At 38.7% G+C, this 20,573-nt stretch overlaps 2 protein-coding genes across 2 annotated transcripts; both read left to right on the top strand.

The window, feature by feature from the left end:
* The first annotated feature begins 2,586 nt into the window (after positions 1-2,586).
* LOC121521463 (fatty acid-binding protein, brain) lies at positions 2,587-5,188 on the top strand. The gene is made up of 4 exons (XM_041805476.1): positions 2,587-2,742; positions 2,920-3,092; positions 3,526-3,627; positions 4,921-5,188. The coding sequence occupies exons 1-4, from the start codon at positions 2,670-2,672 to the stop codon at positions 4,969-4,971; spliced, it is 399 nt and encodes a 132-aa protein (XP_041661410.1). The 5' UTR covers positions 2,587-2,669; the 3' UTR covers positions 4,972-5,188.
* A 1,428-nt stretch (positions 5,189-6,616) lies between these two features.
* On the top strand, positions 6,617-18,238 carry smpdl3a (sphingomyelin phosphodiesterase acid like 3A). Its single transcript, XM_041805675.1, has 8 exons — positions 6,617-6,808; positions 7,696-7,909; positions 10,107-10,251; positions 10,904-11,000; positions 11,207-11,370; positions 11,585-11,765; positions 12,010-12,134; positions 15,047-18,238. The coding sequence occupies exons 1-8, from the start codon at positions 6,721-6,723 to the stop codon at positions 15,350-15,352; spliced, it is 1,320 nt and encodes a 439-aa protein (XP_041661609.1). The 5' UTR covers positions 6,617-6,720; the 3' UTR covers positions 15,353-18,238.
* The last annotated feature ends 2,335 nt before the right edge of the window (positions 18,239-20,573 follow it).

The raw sequence follows: 20,573 nt of genomic DNA, 5'->3' as shown, positions 1-20,573 counted from the left end.
GGAACTCAGTAGGAGCCATTATCCACAAATGGAGTAAACTGTGAACAGTAATGACCTTTCCCAGGAGTGGCCGGCCTCGCAGAATTACTCCAAGACTGTAATGATGACTCATCCAGGAGGTCACAGAGGAACCCAGAACATCTAAAGACCTGCAGGTCTCACTTGACTCAGTTAAGGTCGTAGTTCATGACTCAACCATAAGAAAGATACTGGGCAAAAATGGCATCATGGGAGAGTTCCAAGACCAAAACCACTGTTGACCAAAAAGAACACAAAGGCTCGTCTCATGTTGACAAAACATCCTAATGATCCCCAAGAGTCTGAAAAAAAAGAAGACATTCAAGAAGAATATTTCTCTTTTTAGAAAATCTGTTCTTTAATATCCTCTTGACCTTCCCAGAAAATAAATCATGGCTGTTTGAGTCACTGAGCCTCAAAAATGATGCCAAACAATGCTAATGAGTGAGTTTAAGGGTTAGAGAAATGAGCTCTGTCTCTTTAAATCATCTCTTAAGGAAGATATTGTCAAGCGTTGTAACTGCTCTAATAGAGCAGCGTAAACTTCTGCTTCCTTTAACGGCAACAGAAACAAACTTTTTCTTTACGTACCTCGACACAGACATGACACTAACATACATTTTCACTGTGTGAGAAAGCAGAGCTTAAACACTCTCTCACACACTCGTTAATAGACAGTAATTAGTGTGTGTGTTGAGCATGAAGGAATTGCAGTGGGGGGGTTGTTAATGCAGGTTGAGGACAAAGAGCTGTCAAACGAAGTGATTCTGCTTCACTGACGCTCCCTACAGGACACATTCCTCACAGCAGACACTCGGACCGTCGCTGACACAGGATTTATGTGGAGAAGGTTATAAAATCATACAAATACTAGCTTCTGCAGTTTCTGACTGTTTTTTTTTATAAATACCGCTGTTTTAACACAAGAAACCCTGGACTTTTGGATTCAAACTCTAGATAACTAGATCATTTTCAATTTGGTTAAATAAAGTTAAATGTGTTTTAATTGAGAATGTTTTCTAGGTAAATAGAAATACATTCAAATCAAGAAGTTTGGTTCATAAATCTACAGAAAATAAATCAATGTTTGATTATCTGTTACTTTTTCAGATTTGTGTAATTCAAATGTTTTATTTTTAAGTATATTGTGAATTCTTCATATTATTTATCCTTGTCTTTTCTTTGCTCGGAAAATGGGTTTGTTGTCCTTGTCTGACTAATTTGATCCACCCTGGTTAAACTGTTTTTAAACCATGATATCACAAACGTCTCCAATCTCTGTTACATAATTTTCCCAAGCTCCATTTCATATTATTAACACAAGTTCTACACCGTTCCCTTACATTTAAGGCTATTATGCATTATTTACATGATATTATTCCATGTTTTGAGTTTTAGAGAAACAAATTCTTGCTAGTTATGTCTAAGGGAAAATTTGATGATTAAAGGCTGCTTTATCTTAAACTCATTGCCTATTCCTGTGTTTACACTTTATTACAAACTATATTCCAAGACATTTACACAAAATGTTAACTTCTTTCAATGAATTAAGTTCTATGTAATGACCACTCAACAGTCAGTAACCTTGATGACCACTCAACAGTCATGGAGTTACCTTGACAACCGCTCAACAGTCACAGAGTTACCTTGACAACCACCCAACAGTCATGGAGTTACCTTGACGACCACTCAACTGTCACAGAGTTACCTTGAGGACGTCTCAACAGTCATAGTTACCATGACAACCACTCAACAGTCACAGAGTTACCTTGAAAACCACCCAACGGTCACAGAGTTACCATGACAACCACTCAACAGCCACAGAGTTACCTTGAAAACCACCCAACAGTCATGGAGTTACCTTGACGACCATTCAAATGTCACAGAGTTACCTTGACAACCACCCAACAGTCAGAGAGTTACCTTGACGACAACTTAGTCATGGAGTTGCTCTGATGTCTTTTTACCTACCTACTTATACCTTCCATCCATCCATTCTTGGTTTCCACTTTGTTTTTTTACACAACTTATTATATATTTTATTCAACAATTGTTTTCCTTTTTACATTTAAAGTTTATATTTTAGTTTCTATTCTATGTAATTTAACCTTCTTTCTATTTCTACTTTTATTTTCTTCTTCATTAACATATTAATTTCTTCTTGTGACGTTTCTTTGTCTCCATAATTGCAAGCAAAGGTTTATCATGAAGCAACTGAAACAGCCAAAGATTTTGCACAAATAAGACAATACAAACAAAAAATAGGCAAAGGAAAAGATTTCAGTAGAAACTGAACTAAATTTATTGTCTCTTTTTCCTAAAAGTGTTTTTTTCTTTGGCTCAGAAACAGCAAGCACCCAACTTCACCCCAACAAACCCCAGTGACACCCATAAAGCAGAGTGATTACATCATTAGTCCCACAAAGGGGCTAATTTAGGTCTTTTTTAAGGGGTCCGTAACACCGTGCCCCAGTTCAAACGCCCAATGACAACTCAGAGAAAATCTCCTGAGCCAATGGGATGCACGGCTCCACCCTCCTGCATGCATAGTAATAAGCAGCAGAGTAATAACTCCAGGGAGGAATCCTGCAGAAGCTGCAGCTTGCTCACTTCACTTTGGACATTACTCTGCCTCCCTGCAAACCTCCACCATGGTTGACGCCTTCTGTGCCACCTGGAAACTGGTTGAGAGTGAGAATTTTGATGAGTACATGAAAGCCCTTGGTGAGAAAAACCTGCTATTTCTTCTCTGCTTTGCAATTCCTTTTCCAGTTTAACCTGCAAATGCAATTAAACTAACCTAAAATTTTCATGTTGGTCTCAAAAGTGGCTTTTCCTGTGCCACAAAAAAAGAAGGGTGTGGATGCTAAAGCAAAATTTCCCCCCATGTGCTTGCATCAGGTGTGGGCTTTGCCACCAGACAGGTTGGAAATGTCACCAAACCCACCGTGATCATCAGCCAGGAGGGCGACAAGGTGGTGATCCGCACCCAGAGCACCTTCAAAAACACAGAAATCTCCTTCAAGCTGGGAGAGGAGTTTGACGAAACCACCGCAGATGACAGGAACTGCAAAGTAAGACAACACAAAGACTATTTTTAAAAACTATATTTGGGGTATTTATTTAATAAAAGACCAAAATGTACAAAGAGAAGACTAAATAAGGATGCCAATTTCAGAATAATTGAAGTAAATATCACAGAAAGCTACAAACTTAAGCAGTTCAGAGAGCACTGGATTGTCTGATTTTTGCAAAACTGGACTTTAATTGGTGATATTCAAACTGTCCTAACCTTAAAGTGCCTTAGCTTCAATTAACTTGTTTATGAAGTCCTGCATGAACTTGATCTGTTTTTTGGGTGTTTCTTTGTTTCTATTATCGGCTCACTGACCAGATTTGGCATCTTCAGACCTCCGGATATAGTACCAGAGTTTGGCAGCATCTTAATGTGCTTATTTTCTGCTTCGTTTGGCTAAGAAAAAAAAATCCTTATCTTTTGTCTCTCAGTCCACGGTGACAATGGAGGGAGACAAGCTGGTCCACGTCCAGAAGTGGGACGGCAAGGAGACCAAGTTCGTCAGAGAGATCAATGACGGCAAGATGGTCATGGTGAGTTAAAGATACCCATATTTATACAGGATTTTGTCTGTTTCTATGGTTTTGGCATCGTAAATCTTTTACTGAGTGTAGAGGTAGAGAATGACACTCCTTGTTTTCCCTCAGGAAAAACAAGCAGCTTAAGTCAACATTTTTGATGCATTTTTCATTATGGCACATCATTCCTTTTAAGTTTTGTGCTCAAAAGGCATTGTGAATGCTTGAACTCACATAAAAGGCAAGAAAAATTACTTTTATTATGCCTTGGGGAAAATTGGATTAATTGTGCCTTAAAATGTTGCACTTTCAAAGGAAAGAGCTTAACAATATGAAAAATAGTCATTTTCCTCTGTCTTTTACAAGCTTGTAAAAAGAACTCTGATTTGACTCATTTTTTCTTACCATGCATGATTTTTTACAGTTTTACTGTCAAATAAGCCTGTCTGTATTTAACAATGCAAAGTGTAAGACGGCTCACAAATGCAACAACTCACATCAGGGAAAATGTGCTGCAAATTCAGACAAAAAGTAAAAAACAAATGCAACAATAAAAACATGCCGCAAAGAGCTAACCTTGCAAAGCAGATGGATACACCCGTTTCCATGTCTCTCACTGGCGAATCCATCTTGCAAAGCTCCCATCTGAACAGTTTAGACCCGGTTAGAAAGTGACAGGACCAATCAGTGTAGAGGGGCAGTACTTTCAGGCGCGGCGGAGTCGTGACGTAAGCAAGCAGCAACAAGAAGCCGGTGCATTTATGGCGGAAGAGATTAGCGTGCATGCTGCTAAAGTGCCAGTTTTATCAGAACTTGATGACATTTCTTCGTTAAAAGAAGGACAAAGAACAGCTCTAGGTTGTTTTCCTTTCAAAAACAACTGTACTGACATGTCTACAGTCGCCATGGTTCACACCTCGGTCACGGCTACGTCACATATTTTGTTGCTCTGATTGGCCAGTAAAGATGTGACAGACAAAACGTTCATCCAATCGAACTCCTAGTTTTTTCAAAGTCTCTGCCCTTTCCCAGACGCTTAGTATTTAAGGTTTTCCAGATGGATTTGTGAAACAAAACCATCTGGCGTGTCAGGTTAGCGAAGAGCTAAAAAATGCATTAATATCAATTAGGCTGCAAATGCATTAATAATGCAAAGCTCGAGCCTATAAGAGTATTCAGTAGAACCTCTTTAGCCCATGCTACTCCTGCTGAAACTATACTGGAGTTTTTTTTTTTTGTTGTTGCAAAAATTGGTGATACATGAGTCGTAGAATCCCCATCATAGTAAGTTTCTTCTTCTCTCTGCAGAATCTGACTTTTGAAGACATCCACGCGGTGCGCAGATATGAGAAAGCATGAGATCTACAACCAGCAGGCCAAGAAGTGTCGATTTTATAATTATTATTGACTGTAAAATGCTTCTCTTTGCACTTCATCCTCGTCCTCCACATGTGCGCCCTCTGCTGGCTGCTCATGTTTTGTAAGAATTTTTTTATATGAAAACATTTCTGTCGTGATGGATGGATCATCTTTGTAACCCTGTGTGAAAAAATGAAATAAAAACTCCCAGAAGAAACACGTGTCAGTTCTGGTGTTTGATATTGTGTTAATTTTCATTCATCCTTTACTGCAGGATGAAAATAAATCATGAAAGCTGATGTCTCAGCTCAAACTGTGCATGTTTGAAAGCATTTCTATGAGCCTTTTTTTTTTTTTTTTTTTGCTTTATGGGGCAAGGAACCATACACGGTCACTTTGGTAGGTGTCCTGATTGAATTAAAAGATAAAACATTCTTATACAGTATGCTGAACAGACGAGGAACCATTATGTTTGGTCACTTTGTTGACCTTGATTTTCACTATAATAATAAAAGAAGATATATAAGTGACAGAAATAAAAAATAAGTCATGGGATGTCCACCACCAATATTCTAGGGCTTAAATTTTGAATGTGTCTGAAAGGTCCAGTCACTTCTTAATCAGCATTCCTGGGTACCATTGCACCATGAAGAAAAAAAAACACTCCAAGCAACTCAGAGAAAAAGTTAATGAAAAGTTTAAGTCAGAGGATGGATGCAAAACAATTTCCAAGGACGTGAACATCCCCCAGAGTTTAGCTAAATCCATCATCAAGAAATGAAAGGAATATGGCGAGAATATGTATAAATCTGCCCAGATCACGCTGTCCACACAAACTGGGTGACCCTACAAGCAAAGAGATAGCCGGTGCAGAGGAAAACTCTGATTAAATCTAGACTAGAGTTCACCAAAAAGCATGTGGGAGACTCCATGGCCAAGTGGAAGATAGTTATTTGGTCTGATGAGACCAAAATGGAGCTTTTGGCCATCAGACAAGACGCCAAACACTGCACATCACTGCAAACACATCATCCCCACTGTGAGACACGACAGTGGCAGCATCATTCTGTGGGGATGTTTCTCAGCTGCTGGCCCTGGAAGGTTTGTCAAGGTAGAGGGTGAAATGAATGTGGGAAAAATATAGAAACATCCTCTTATTCAGTCTGCAAGAGAAGTATGGCATGGGAGAAGATTTATTTTCCAGTAAGACAATGACCCGAAGCATACAGCAAAAGGTACACAGACATACTTTAAGACAACAGGGTGAATGTTCTGAAGTGGCCAAGTCAAAGCTCAGACCTCAATCCAATTATATTATTATTATTATTATTGTTGTTGTTGTTGTTGTTGTTGTTGTTGTATTATTATTATTATTATTATCAACTGTTAAATTAATAGCCAGATACAAACAGATACCCGTAAAAGTATTTTAATGGCTCTAAGATAAAGGAAATTAATCATTTAAAATGCTGTTTTTAACTGTGTTTTTATTTTATCTTACAGTTTTCAAAATGTATTAAAATGTATTAAAAGAAAAAGTAAAAATACTTTATCAAATATCAACAGATTCGGTTTCTGAGCTAACTCCTGCTCATATCCCCCTAAGCCCCGCCCTTGCGCTTGACGTCACCACTGCAAGCATTACATTTCCTGTTTATCTGAGCGGAGAATGACTCCCAGTAGCCAGCAGCTTTAGTTCAAAAGTTTGCCATGTGATACAGCACAGTGAAGGTTTTTAACACCGTGAATATGGTTCAGCTGCTGGGTTTGGTGCTGCTGCTCTGCGCGGCTTTGCTTGAAGCGGCTCCCGCTGGGAAAAGCTACCTGCCGGGTACAGGTGAGTGGAAACCCCGCTGGTTCATGATGGAAGTGAAGAGTGACAAGGGGCTGTTTGGTCCTACAGTGCGGCACTTTGCGGGCTTTCTAAGAAACACGTTCTGAACTAACAAAAGTCAAGTCTGGGTTTTCATCTGTGCTCCTTTAGCTGTATGAATATCGTTAAAAATGCCAAGATTAATCGATTTAAGTTGGTATTTACGTTGATTTATTGATTTATTCTGGATGACACTATCGCCGAAATAACCCCAACACTCTGTGGATTTATATCAGGACAAAAATGAGCTGTTAAATGTACAATTTGAGAATATATTACAAAAACACAAAACTTCTTAGTTTTTAGCGGGACTTTGGCCACTGAATTGTGCAGTGACCTTTCTCACACTTTCTGTTGTGTATCTTTAATGGTCCTTATTGTTTTTTTGTTTTTTTCTACAACAGAGGAAGGAAAAGAAGATAGCATTATAAGATAAGAGCAGACATGTTTTTAACCATAATGGCATGTTTTTTATTTTAAATATCAAACACAAATCATCTATGTATGGGAAACTGCATGGTTATTTTGAGCAAATTAAACCATGTCTACATTAGAAATGCAGTCTATAGTTTGTTTACCATGCAATATGAATGATAATTTAAGTCAGTGTGGGTTTAGCCACACTTGCACACTGACTTTTGGTGGTAGTAATGAAACCAAAATCATTATATTAACAGTGTAAATATAGTCTTATATTGTGCTGTAAATGTCACCTTATGGTTGAAAATATAACAAAAAACTGCATAATTCACAGTTTTTAAAGGATGTTTTGCACTAAAGAGTCCTCAGAGACACTCACCTTCTGGTGTATGGCACTTTTTAAAATATTTGCTGTCTTTCCATAAATCCAGGTCGCTTCTGGCACATCACCGACCTCCACCTGGACCCGACCTACCACCTGGCCCCAGACCCCACCAAGGTCTGCTTCTCCTCCAAAGGCGCCCCAGCTACCAACCCTGGTGTATACGGAGACTTCCTGTGTGACTCTCCTTACCGCCTAATTCAGTCCGCCTTCACTAACATGGCTCCGCTCACACAGCCAGACGACTTCATCATATGGACCGGGTCAGTACGCGGATGTGGGAGTGATAAAATGAGCTAACTCAGAGATATTTACTTTCATTTTCACTCTATTCCCTTTTATAACGGCTTTGCTTTGCTTCTTTGATGGTAATCTAGGCCAAATAATGAATACTTCACTGGTTTTTGATCAGCGGTCTCACAACAAAGTGGTAATTTTGGCTTCACCGATGTTTCATTTCCTCCTCTTGTGGTGGTTGTGCAACTTGTGAACTTCAAACCAAACTATGTGGTATGGTTTGAGTGTTAATATGTCAAACCTAAACCGCTCTGAGGTTGCTGAATAATAAAATGAGGAAGTTTCTGGTAAATGTTGTCACTCTGGATCTCCCCTACTTCCTCTAGGAAGTTTTTCTGTGGTTTAGCCACTCTAACAAGATGTAAAGCATTGCTGGTGTATATTTATTTGGTTTAAACAAACCTGTTTAACACAGGATGTCTTAGATTAACTGATATGAACCTCAGACTATCCTGCAGCACCAACATAAGTGGGTTATGCAATTTTATTAAGTCCTTGATATAGTTTGTACCCAAATGTTTGCAAAGTCATGCTGTTTTCATCAGCTTTAACTGAACTTTAGTAGATTTTAACAGGAAGTAAGCATGCAAACACATCAAACGTAGACTTAAACAGCAGATTTTAAGTCTCCCAGGTTAACACGTCCACTGAAATATTATCTTAAACACTGCGCTTCTCTCTTCAGGCTCAGTATTAGTGCTACTATCTCCTGTTTTTGTTTGGACAGCTTTGACCTTTGAGAAGGTTTTTTAGTGCATGTTTTCAGCAAAAGTGCCAGTGCAGTAACTTTAGCCTTGTTTTTGCAAGTAAGCAAACAAACACTGAGTTAAAGGAGGAGTCTGTAGTAGAAAATCCCCGTCAAGGTAGTGTCACAGAGGAAATAAAACGTCTACAACCCTGCAGGGTTTTGTGACGTGACAAAATGAGGCCAAGACTAATAATTTCAGCATTTATTTCACCTTCAATGTCACCTGTTACTTGTCAAAAAAAAAAAAAAATCAGGAGGATGAAGTTAAATATGCACAGCTCTAGACTATAATGTTTTATTAAAGCACGTTGTTAGAGGTATTCACATTATTTTGTTAGTTTGATAATCTTACATTTATAATTATTTGATTGGGGAGAATAATTTTGATATCACTAATGTTATTGTATATAATAAAGTGTTAAAAACACTTTTAAAGAGTCTGTATGGTCCTCAATACATATAGTTCAGCTTTACTTTTGAAATTGTTAAATATTTTGCAATATGAAGGAGCTGCAGTTAGTCAGCTTCGTAGCATGCTGCTAAACTAAACGTTCGTCCAATCCCCTCACAGGAATTTTTTTAAAAGTCCTGTCCTGCCCTGGGAGCAGGTGGCCTAGTGGTTAAAGGCACTCCCCATGTACACAGGCGGGTGGGTTCGAATCCGGCCTTAGGTCCTTTACCGCATGTCTCACCCCCACTCTTGACCCTGTTTCTGACTCTATCTGCTGTCCTCCTCTATCTAATAAAGGCACAAAAAATGCCCAAAAAATAATTCTTAAAAAAAAAAAAAAAAAAAAAAGTCCTGTCCTGCCCAAATGCTTTCTCTGGAAGCTTCCTAGATAAATGTGAAATAAATCCATGAAACAGTCTATCTGATGTGTCAAGTTAGTGTTTTTTATTTTATTCCCGCATGTCTGTGGATCTGGTCGGTTCTTGTGGATTATTAAAAATGCTCATTCAAGAGACTCGCCACTTAATCCTTCACAGCAGGGTCTTTTTCAGAGTTTTAAGCTCATGTGTGACTCGAGTTCTGCTTTGTTCTGGGCTTTGTAGCATGAGCTTGACTATACACCAAAAGGGGAAATCCATCTGAAAGTGGAATTAGTTCAGCTGAGTACAGGTCTGCTGAGAAAATAATGTCTGGAATAAACAGTCAGTGACTCTGATGGGAAACCCTGTTGTGTTGGGAAATGAGGGTTTTCCTCTGACTCTCCGGTGACTGTAACTCATGACTTACTGCAATGTTTGACACCTATTTAAAATGCTGAAGTGTGTTAGACTTTAGCAGCTCCATAGAGGTTGATTTTGAAGCTTTGTATCTAGAGATGAAGAAATGTTGAGAGTCCGAAAACCTCATCTTTGGCCTCTGTGACCCTGGTTAGTAACACTGGCTCTTAATTTTCTTTGTGTAACAGAGACAGTCCACCTCATGTCCCTCCAAACGAGCTGTCCACAGACCTGGTGATCTCTGTGATCAGTAACATGACGCAGACCATCAGACAGCACTTCCCTCGCATGACCGTCTATCCTGCTCTGGGAAACCACGACTACTGGCCACAGGTATTTATTTATTGATTATAAATATATTACTGAAGTAACCTCTGCACTGATGAAGACAATATTGACTCACTAAGGTGTTTTCATGCTGTAACTGCTGAACCATTTGATTTTGTAGCATTTTTAGCAGAAACTTGGAGAGTATTCAGATCCCTTTCACTGTTTTCAGTTTTCTTATGTTGCAGCCTGCAGCCTACAGTAAAAACATTTTAATTCTCATTAATCTACACTTGGTACTCCATCATGGCAAAGTGAAAATGGAGTTTTAGAATTTTTTTTTTTTTTTTTGCAAATTTTTGTCTTGAAGATAAAAACATGCCTGCCAAAGCCCCAGTTTTTCCCGGGTTGCTGCTGTATTTTTGGGCCAGCTGCTGCCCACCTCCCTTTTAGTCATTTCTCCTGGGAACCACCTGTTATTTTTTTAATGGCTCTACTAAAAATCCGATTATCAATAAACATCAGAATTATGACTTTGGACCTAAAACTTTGTGTTAAAATGCAAAAAGACTTTAATCAAAATTGTGATTAATCACAACTAGCTTTGGGAGTTCAGTGATTGAGATCAGGATTTGAAAGCCTTTGACAACCCTAATTAATACTATATTTTTGTAAAAATTCTCTTTACCTAGACTTTGTGTTTTCATCATCGTTGCAGGACCAGATGCCGGCCTCCACTAATGCGATCTACAAAGCTGCTGCTCAGCTATGGAAACCCTGGCTGCAGGCTGAGGCTCTGCTCACACTCTCACAAGGTAAAACCTTCAACTACTGTGAGGCCGCTTCTCTTAAATAATAGCTGTTTGACTCCTTCAGACAATCAATAAAATGCCTGTTTGGATATAATCATGGTTTTCATGAATGACAGAGTATAACGCAGTTCCATTGCATGCTAAGTTATGCTCATATTCTTTTCATTTTACTAAGTAATCATCAGTCTTTATCTGATCTGCCCTTGTAGGAGGTTTTTATTCCCAGCTGGTGAAGCCCGGTCTACGAGTTGTCAGTCTTAACACCATCCTTTACTATGGTCCTGATAAAGCCACAGAGAACATGACAGACCCAGCAGGACAGTTTGAGTGGCTGGAGAAAACTCTGGAGAAAGCTGCTCAGAACCTGGAGAAGGTCTAAAATCTTTATATTTTAAATCCTAATATTACAGGCATGGATTTATTCATTGTCTTTTAATTGCATGCTCTTGTTTACACCACTTTTGCTACTGCAAATGTTATTGTTCCTCTTGAGGGACTAATGAAGCAATGTCTTATCTTTTGTCTTGGTTATTCACTATACTTTGACCAGTGCTGAAACATGAACAACATGTCTGACTTATATCCAGGTGTACGTCATTGCTCACGTACCTGTGGGGTTCCTGCCCTTTGCCAGAAACACTACCGCTGTTAGGAGGATGCACAATGAGCGACTGGTCGCCATCTTTAGACAGTACAGTCATGTTGTAGCAGGGCATTTTTACGGCCACACACATCGAGACAGCATCATGGTAATGCTGGACCAGCAAGGTAAAGTTAAACAAAAGTATGAATAATGTGATGATGTTTCTTTATTAAGTCATGTTAGCCCTAGTTCTGTTGACTCTTATCAGCCACAACTCTTTCAAAGGTAGTTAAAATCCAGCAAAGGCAGCCTTTTACTGATTCTTTTCTAATACTGTGAGTGTGTGTGTGTGCAAGTCTGGAGTTTGTGTGCAAATTTTCAGGAATTTGTTCCTCTCTATTTGATGTATAAAGTATTTTTCTCTTGAAGGTAAACCTGTGAATTCTCTGTTTGTGGCTCCGGCTGTAACGCCCATCAAACATGTTTTGGAGCCGTACTCAAACAACCCAGCCTTTCGCATGTACCTGTACAGCTCCCAGGACTACGCCATGATGGTGAGATGATCCATTGACTTTACATGTTCTGCTCCTGAAACGTAGCTGCCTAACAAGTAACTTGTGCAATAATAACCCCTAAATTCCACATACTCCGCCTGCATCGTGATTCTGCATGCAGCAGTTTTGCTCTGACTGATGGCGTGCACCCACGGCTCAGAGCAGCTCAAGATCACAAAATCACAGGAGAGTACACGTGGGAAGAACAAAAGATTATTTCACCTTTTTGGAGTTGATTTGCTGTAAACTTTGATCTTCTATCATGGATGTGTACATTAGGAAGTTAAAATTGTATGCTTTCTAGAAAGGATTGTGGTGTCATGTAAAATTCTGTGATTTTCCACCTTTAAAGTGTAATTTTCTTGGTGAATGGCACCATATTAACTCTGTGACTCTCTGACCGACCAGTGATCTGTATCTTGCGCTACAGGATGAGACGTAATGTTGACAAAGTGATGAGATTTACAATAGAGAGTCCATGTCCATGCCTTGTATTTTGAAGTTCGGATCTTTGTGAGTTCTTTCTCCTATTTGCACCTGGACTGACGCACTTTGGCTGCTGCCTCTGCCGAAAATAGACATGGCATAAATCTCAAGCAGAGTGGGGTGGGTGGCATACTCTATTCTATCCCAGGCACATGCCAGGGATAGAATAGAGTACGCACTGGGGAACTGCAAAGATCGACTAGAAAGGGAGCAATTTGCTTTATCACTGTACAGGAGTATGTGGAATTTGAGGGTAAGGCTGATTTAGGAATACATAATAAGTGAAATATCAGGTAAATGTATTCAAAGAAGACTGAGACTTTCACACTCAACCATTTTAAAATCTGAACCAATTCTAAAAATGTTTGACACCACAGACATAAGAACAGTTTGAACCAGTTTCAATTTGGGATGCATGCTGGCTTAACAGTTTAAGTCGGATCCCTTGGTAGTCGGCACAAGAATTTTGAATTAGTTCAACTAAACCTAGCCGAGAAAATAAGTATATTTACTGTTTGGTGGATTATGTCTTTGTTGTAACAGTGCTTCTTGTTAGTAAATCTTATACCATTAGAAAGCCAATTTATTTCCCTTTTAAATGGTGTCACATTTGTGAGGAGCATGCATTTGTGGGATGAACAGCAGAGCTGAGCATGTGGGTTGAGCCCATGAAAAATGTGCCAAATCTTTTCTGCCAATGCCAAACAGCTTATTCTGCCATAGACTCTTGTTTGGTGTTTGGTAGATTGGATGATTCAGGTCTGAAGAAACAAGACATATTGGCAGTTTAACAATTTTTTTCATTTAACAAACAGAAGTCTGGAAGCACGTGGAAGAACCATACACATACTTGTGCTGGTCACCAGCCTGGTCACACACTGCTGTGGGATGGCATCCCATTCTTCAAACAGCATTTGTCACAAGTCAGCCCACATGGTTCAAGCTGATCTCATAAGTGTTCAGTGGGGTTGAGATCAGGTCTGCTGGCAGGCCCCTCCACTCCCAAAGTCTGGAGGTAGTCTCTGATAAACGCCACACTGTGGGGGCGAGAGTTGTCATCTTGGGGGATAGAGTTTAGTCCCAGACTGTGGAGATGTGGGATAACTGGTTGAAGAATCTCGTCTCGTTATCTCTCTGCGTTGAGATTACCTCCAATGATGACAAGCCTCGTTTTTCCAGGAAGGGAGATGCTGCCCCACATTGCAACACCGCCTCCACCAAAAGATGTTACTCTGTTGGTGCAGTAATCAGCATAGCTCTCTCCATATCTTTTCACACTTTGATTCTACCATCCGGCTGCCGTAAGCAGAATCTGGACTCATCGCTGAACATCATGCTCCTCCACATATTCAAGTTCTAGTTACCGGAAGCTCAAAACAAGAGTCGATAGCAGAATAAGCTGTTTGACATTGGCAAAGAAAATTAGAAAAATTTCTCATGGGCACAACTCAGCTCTGATGTTGATCATTTATTTATCCATTTTAGTAAAAGAGACACTTTGGCTACATTATCACTGCAGTTAAAAGATGATTTTTCTCTGGCAGTGTGAACAGCACAAGTTACATTAAATCTGAATTTTCCAAATCAAAATCAGGCCACTTTCATAGGTGGTTCTAAATCAGATACAGATCTGATCTTTTGGAGTTTGAATGTGTTGTGAACAGCCAAAAAAAAAAAAAAAAAAAAATCAGATCTGAAAAAAAAGTCAGAATTGAGCATTTAGGCCTGCAGTGTGAGCGTAGCCTTTCTTAGCTAAGAGATTCAATAGTTTGTAACACACTGGTGACACTCTGGTGGTATTACTGCATTAAAATCCGGGGCCAAAAAAATGCCATGAAAAAATGTCAGTTTAAAATGAGAGAAATTAGTTGTATGAAATCTTCAATTTGTCTTTTATTATGTCTATTTGAATTTCAAATATAACCTATCCCAAGAATGTATATTTCTCTTTAAAATGATCAGATATAGTCTTTTGCTTTTTGCCTCTTGGATCCGATTCAAAATGTGTATTTCACAAAAAAAATAACTGCTCCAAATGCACACAGAAATCTGTGGACATTTTCTTGGCCTTAAAGTGAATTCAAACAGTTCCAATAATAAAGAACTACAAATCAGTTTTCCTGACTGAAATGGCTGGTGCTCATTCACTAAACTCGATATCAAACTTTGTTTATCCTCAGAGATAGAAAAAATAAAAAGGTTTAATTAGATAAAGAAGAGATGCTGAAGCTGGAACGAAAACAGAAAATCCTGAAAAGTGCAGCGCCGGCTAACTTTTCTCCCTCTGATCAGCAAGGAAAGAAGAAAGTCTCTCTTGATGATTAATCACGCTGTCAGTCAGCAAACAAAAACAAGCTTCTGGCACTCAAAAAGACTTTTCTTCCTCCCTCTCTCCCCCCTCTCTGGTGCTTTTCTCCCCTCTGAAGGATATCTGGCAGTACTATCTGAATCTGACGGAAGCCAACGAGCAACAAAAGTCCGACTGGAGGCTCGAATACATCATGACTGAAGCTTTTGGACTGACTGACCTACAGCCGCTGAGCCTGCTCCAGCTGGGCCTGAGCTTCAGGCTACCACAGACCAAAGCCTTTGATAAGTACTTCACTCACTACATGGTGGGATATAACAGTACTATCACCTGCACAGGTGCCTGTAAGCTCAGCCAGGTGTGTGCTGTGCTCTACCTGGACCAGCTGTCATACTCTAAATGTGTTGCAAAGGGAGAATGGTAGCGTTGATATTGGTTGAAAATGAAGGACTTTTCTCAGGTCGCTTTTAATTTTTTAACCTTTAAAACCAACCACTTTTTTCTCTGTGCTGGAATCATGATGAGGTGAAATAACAAGTTCTGCTGCTTAAAAAATATACAAAATTTTACTTTTATCTGCAATAATTCTTCGTCATATCCAAAGTTATTCAGATACAACCAATGGGAAAAATTCCACATTGAAAAAGTACATGAGGAAAGACAAAACAGCTATGCTTTGTGCAATATATCATAAATAGCTTTACTGTTATCCCTGTTTTAAAGAATGTACCATGGATGTAGTTTCAGTTACATCACCCTTTCGTTTCCAAAGAGATGTGAAGAAGGAAACAATGGAGTCTGCCATATTGAGAATGCTGACCTTACCTTACATCTATGCAGTCTAGTAACAGGTGAATAGTCAGAGTTTAAGCCTCTTGGAAAATTACAGTTACAATGCAAACTCCTCTCAGCCAATGCTGCTTTACTCTTAAGGCTTTTTAGATGTGTTGCAATCAATGTGAATGAGTTATAATAAAATACTCAGCCCTTAAAGATTTTGGAAAAAAAAAGTGCAGTATGGCAAGGATATCCATCCATATCCTACTGTAAATATGTTTATTTCTGCTTTTGTAATAGGGGCATTTTTATATGGGACCTAATGGGGATTCCTCAAATGGATAATTGTGTAATTGCAGTTTTTGCACTTCATGCTACCAGCATATTATTTCAGTTTTAATAATTTTGTGTGAATGAGTGTCCTTGTATTTTTAGATGGATTCTTTCTCTAAATACCTGTCCATGGATATTGTACTGTTTTAAATCTAGGGATGCACAATACTGATTTTTGCTGATATCTGATCTGCCAATAATTACAAATTTAGTTTTAGCTAGTACCAATATTGGTATTTATTTAAATGTAATTCAGTCCTAAAACTTAAGTTTAAGAAAACCAGATGAACAAAGAAAACTTCAGCTGAGGTCAGCCTTTTGGTCCTGCCTGTATTTAACAAACATAACGTCCAAAAAACTATATTTCCAGCTGAAAGTAATATATAGACCAAATTTAAAGAAGACATAGGCCTATATTTGCAGCTGATATAGGCTGATACTTAGTACTAGATAGACCAAAATTTAAATAAGATATAGGTTCATATTTACAACCAAAATTGGGCCAATATTTACAGCTGATTTAGGCAGGTATTAAGATAAACTTTTGGCTTAAATTTTCAGGCAAAATTGGCCAAAATTTACATCCGACATAGGTTTATATTTGCACCAGATTTATTTTTCAGCAGGTAAGACTAATATTTAGAGAAGATAGACATAGGCCAATATTTAGAGAGCTTATAGGCCAATATTTATACCCAACAAAGGCTGTTATTTTTTAGCAGATATAGGCCAATATATGGAGAGGATAAAGGCCAATATTTGGAAAACTTATAGGCCAATAGTTAGAGAACTTATAGGCCAAGATTTGGAGAAGATCTAGGCCAATATTTTTAAAACTTGTACAGCAATATTTTGAGAATTTATAGGCCAATATTTACAGCCAATATGGGCCAATAATTACAGCCAACAAATGTTGATATTTTTGGAGAAGATCAAGGCCAATATTTTTTAGAAGAAATAGTCCAATATTTGGAGAAGTTATAGGCCAATATTTGGAGAAGATATAGGCCAACATTTACAGTGAACAAATGCTGATTTTTTTCAGCAGATATAGGCCAATATTTGTAGAAGATCTAGTCCAGTATTTTTAGAGGAAATAGTCCAATATTTGTAGAAGTTTTAGACCAATATTGAGGAGAAGATCCAGCCCAATATTTACAGCCAATATGGGCTGTACAGCCATCAACGTTGATATTTTTCTGCAGATATAGGCCAATATTTGGAGAAGATATAAGCTTGTTTATACAGCCAATATAGGCCAATATTTGGAAAAGATATGGGCCAATTTTTATAGCTAACATAAAATGACATTTCCAGCTGACTTAGGCAAATATTTACAATATCTTACAAATGCACTTTTGATGGATTCATTCATCTCTAAACACCTGTTCATTGACTTTTTTTGTTCTAAAGCTAGTGATGCCAGTATTGAATTTTGCTGGTATCTTTCATGCCAATATTTATAAATTGGTTTTAGCCAGTACTGATATCGGTAAAATACAAGCGTAGTTCAGACCTAAAACTGCAGCTTCAAACACTTTAAAATTTAAGAAATGAGAGTGAACAAAGAGAAAGACTTCTGCTACCTATAATTAACCCCTTAAGCTAATTTTTGCTCATACTGATGTTGGATCAATAATATTGTACATCACACCTCTGTACCCTGAGGAGGTGTACCAGCCTTTTTTAATCACATCATTGAAAAAAATTAGGTCTATATTTTTCTCTGTAGTCTCTTCCAAGGATTGGTGTGATGCTCCTCCTAAGATTACCAAAGTTTATCACCTTCTTTATCTCACTAATGGATTAAACCTAATCTCAGGATCTTCTCTAGTGTGGTCTAATTGCTACCAAAAGTCAGCCATTAGTTCATGGTGTTGATTAATCAATTTTTGATTGCAGTAGAAAAAACTTTGGGCATTTATAGTTTTCATCATATGATTACTTTCATATAATAAATACTTGAGATGTTTGTAAATTTGCTATCTTTAAAGTTTGTCATTTGAGCAATCTCCACTTTTGGACACATTTGTTTCACAGATATCCAAATATTCAGAAGTGTTGCAGTAAAGTACCCGACATGCATCAAACATTTGTAAACATCTAAGGAATATTATCTTAGATTGGCTGCTTCTGTTAGCAGTTGTTGCACAAATGTCAAACAAACTATTTTTCTACTGAATAAATGTCTCTATTCAAATGTGTTTGAATCATTTTTAATTTCAGAGGTTTATCAGAGCAAATGTCTGAGTTTGTCAGAGCTAACCGCAGTGCTGTAACAGTATCTAACTCCAAACTGAGGGCGAAAACTTGTGCAGGCTTGTTTGTCTCCACAGGAGGGGAAACAGGAACAGCACAAACCTCATCTGACCCTCTCACTTGAGTTCGGCTCCCTCCCACCTTCAGCCCGCCTGATCTTATTCTTCTGCTGTTCAAACTTTCGAGAAACTCCTCTTGTTTCTGGGCCACCACTTCAAGCATTCCCCCCCTGCTCTCCTCCTCCCCTCCATCCTCCAGACTCTTTTGTCCCAAAGACTGGGACTCCGTCCCAAAATGTTGATTACATTACACCTCTCTTACAGCCCGAACGCATTGAAAAACAAAAAGTTGCTATAGAAACAATTTAAATTTTTCTGTTTTTTGCTTGATTTCACCTAAGTTAGTTTCAGCATTGATGAGTTGAATAGAAACCCATCCAAGTGGTTAAGGAAACTTCTCCAGTTATTCTACAAGATAAAAAAAAAAAGGAAAAGCATAATTTCAAAACAGAAGATGGCTAAATTTCAATGTTTTTATTTTATGTGACCCTTAAAAAGCATCAAAATGAATGAATCTTTCAGGAAGAACTACTTTAACAGAGATGAAATACTTCAAAAGGACGACAAACCATTTTTCAATGTTTTTAGGCCAGTGACTGTTGGACAGCTGCCCCAGATAGGAAGCTTTTTGATCGTGCAACATGATTTTGGGGCATGTCCAATGACATTTTGTTTTCTAGGTGCTGCAAAGTCCCGGAACAAAGAAGCAGAGAGCAGAGGTTGGGTTAAGTCAAATGATTGTGCATGTCCACATGTAAGACAGTCCAAACCAGTCAGTGTTAGTTCTTATTTCTCTAAGAGCCAGGTGCACCTGCAGGCTGGTACGTTGGTATTTACCCGGCAGATTTCATTCTCTACTCTGAGAGAATGAAGGAGTTTATTGGACAGCGTGTGGCCAAACAGGCTCCAGCAGGATTGTTATCTGGAACAGAACGATAGCCAATCAGGTAGCAAGCTGACTGAGGAGGAAGCACAACGAACACAGCCATGTAAACATGAAGTGTCAATGCATTTACACTAAAAAATAACACAATCACATGGAAAAGGAGAGGAGCTGGACCAAAATGTCAGCCACATGTAGATTGTTTACTCTTAAGTTGTATTTGACCAAGTCAGATTTTGAGTTTTTTGAATGGGGTCTCTCTCATGACAAAAGAAAGCAAGTAAAGATTTTAGAAATCTTTTAGTGTGTTCCAAGCCTAAGACTCTTTGCACTGAATGCACAATAAGGCCCTAAAATTTGAACTGAATTGTCTTACGTTAAACTCACCATATAAAGCCACAAACCCTGATCTTCTTGACCTGTGACTACAGACCTGAGGGGCTTCACCAAAGATTTTAGGGTCCTTGAGCAGAGAGACATTTTCAGTTCTAGCCTCTGGGGATCTAGAGGTGACCCAGCAGCAGCAGTGGTGTGTTTTTCATCCTTTCGCTGTCATCTTTTAACTTATTTTTCAACTTGTTTCTTTACTGAAACATCGCTAGTTTTTAATTATTTTTTCCATGCCTATACAACTTTTTGAACACGTTTCTTTCAGGTGTATCTCCTATGATCAAGTTAAGATTGGTGTACTTTTGTCACTGATTCCTGGCAGCCTCACTGAACCAAAACTCTGGCTCGGTGTTGTTGAAGTTGTTTCACTTAAGCTGTGGACTGTCTGTACATTGATGTTGTTATTGCATGTGTGTTATGTTTGTTGCCTGCTGTATATCCACTCCTACAGGATATTTGGCTGAGTTTTTTTAAGTTTAAAACTGAAGACAGAATGTCTGAGTTCCTAATGTCTACTTTCTGAGTGTGTTTGTAGGAATCTCTCCCCTCATGTGCCCCCGCCTCCATTATTATTCCCACTAAGCCTCCCTCTAATAGGTGCCTGACAGAACGTCACCATGGAGATGGAGTCGGTGGCGTGCATGGTGATGGAGAGGACTCTATTGCCACGGTAACTGCAGTAGAGTTCCAAAACTTCCGAATCCACCTCTGAGGTCACCGTTAGCCACTCTCATTTTAACCAGTGAGTGTATAGTCTGTACCACAACTCCACAAAGGTCTTCAATTTGATTATATTTCATTGTGTGTACAAGCTATTCAAGAAGACTCCATTCAGAGTTCAAACACTTTTATGTGTCCGTGCTCCCGTGATTAAATGACCATGGAGTTTTTGAAACCCAGTACAATTTACTTTAAGAATCTTGTGTAATTTATTTATAAGTACA

The sequence above is a fragment of the Cheilinus undulatus genome, linkage group 14 (assembly GCF_018320785.1).
Source record: "Cheilinus undulatus linkage group 14, ASM1832078v1, whole genome shotgun sequence".
Lineage (NCBI taxonomy): Eukaryota > Metazoa > Chordata > Actinopteri > Labriformes > Labridae > Cheilinus > Cheilinus undulatus.
Note: the sequence above shows the minus strand (reverse complement) of the source record. Positions and strands in the feature narration are given on the sequence as shown.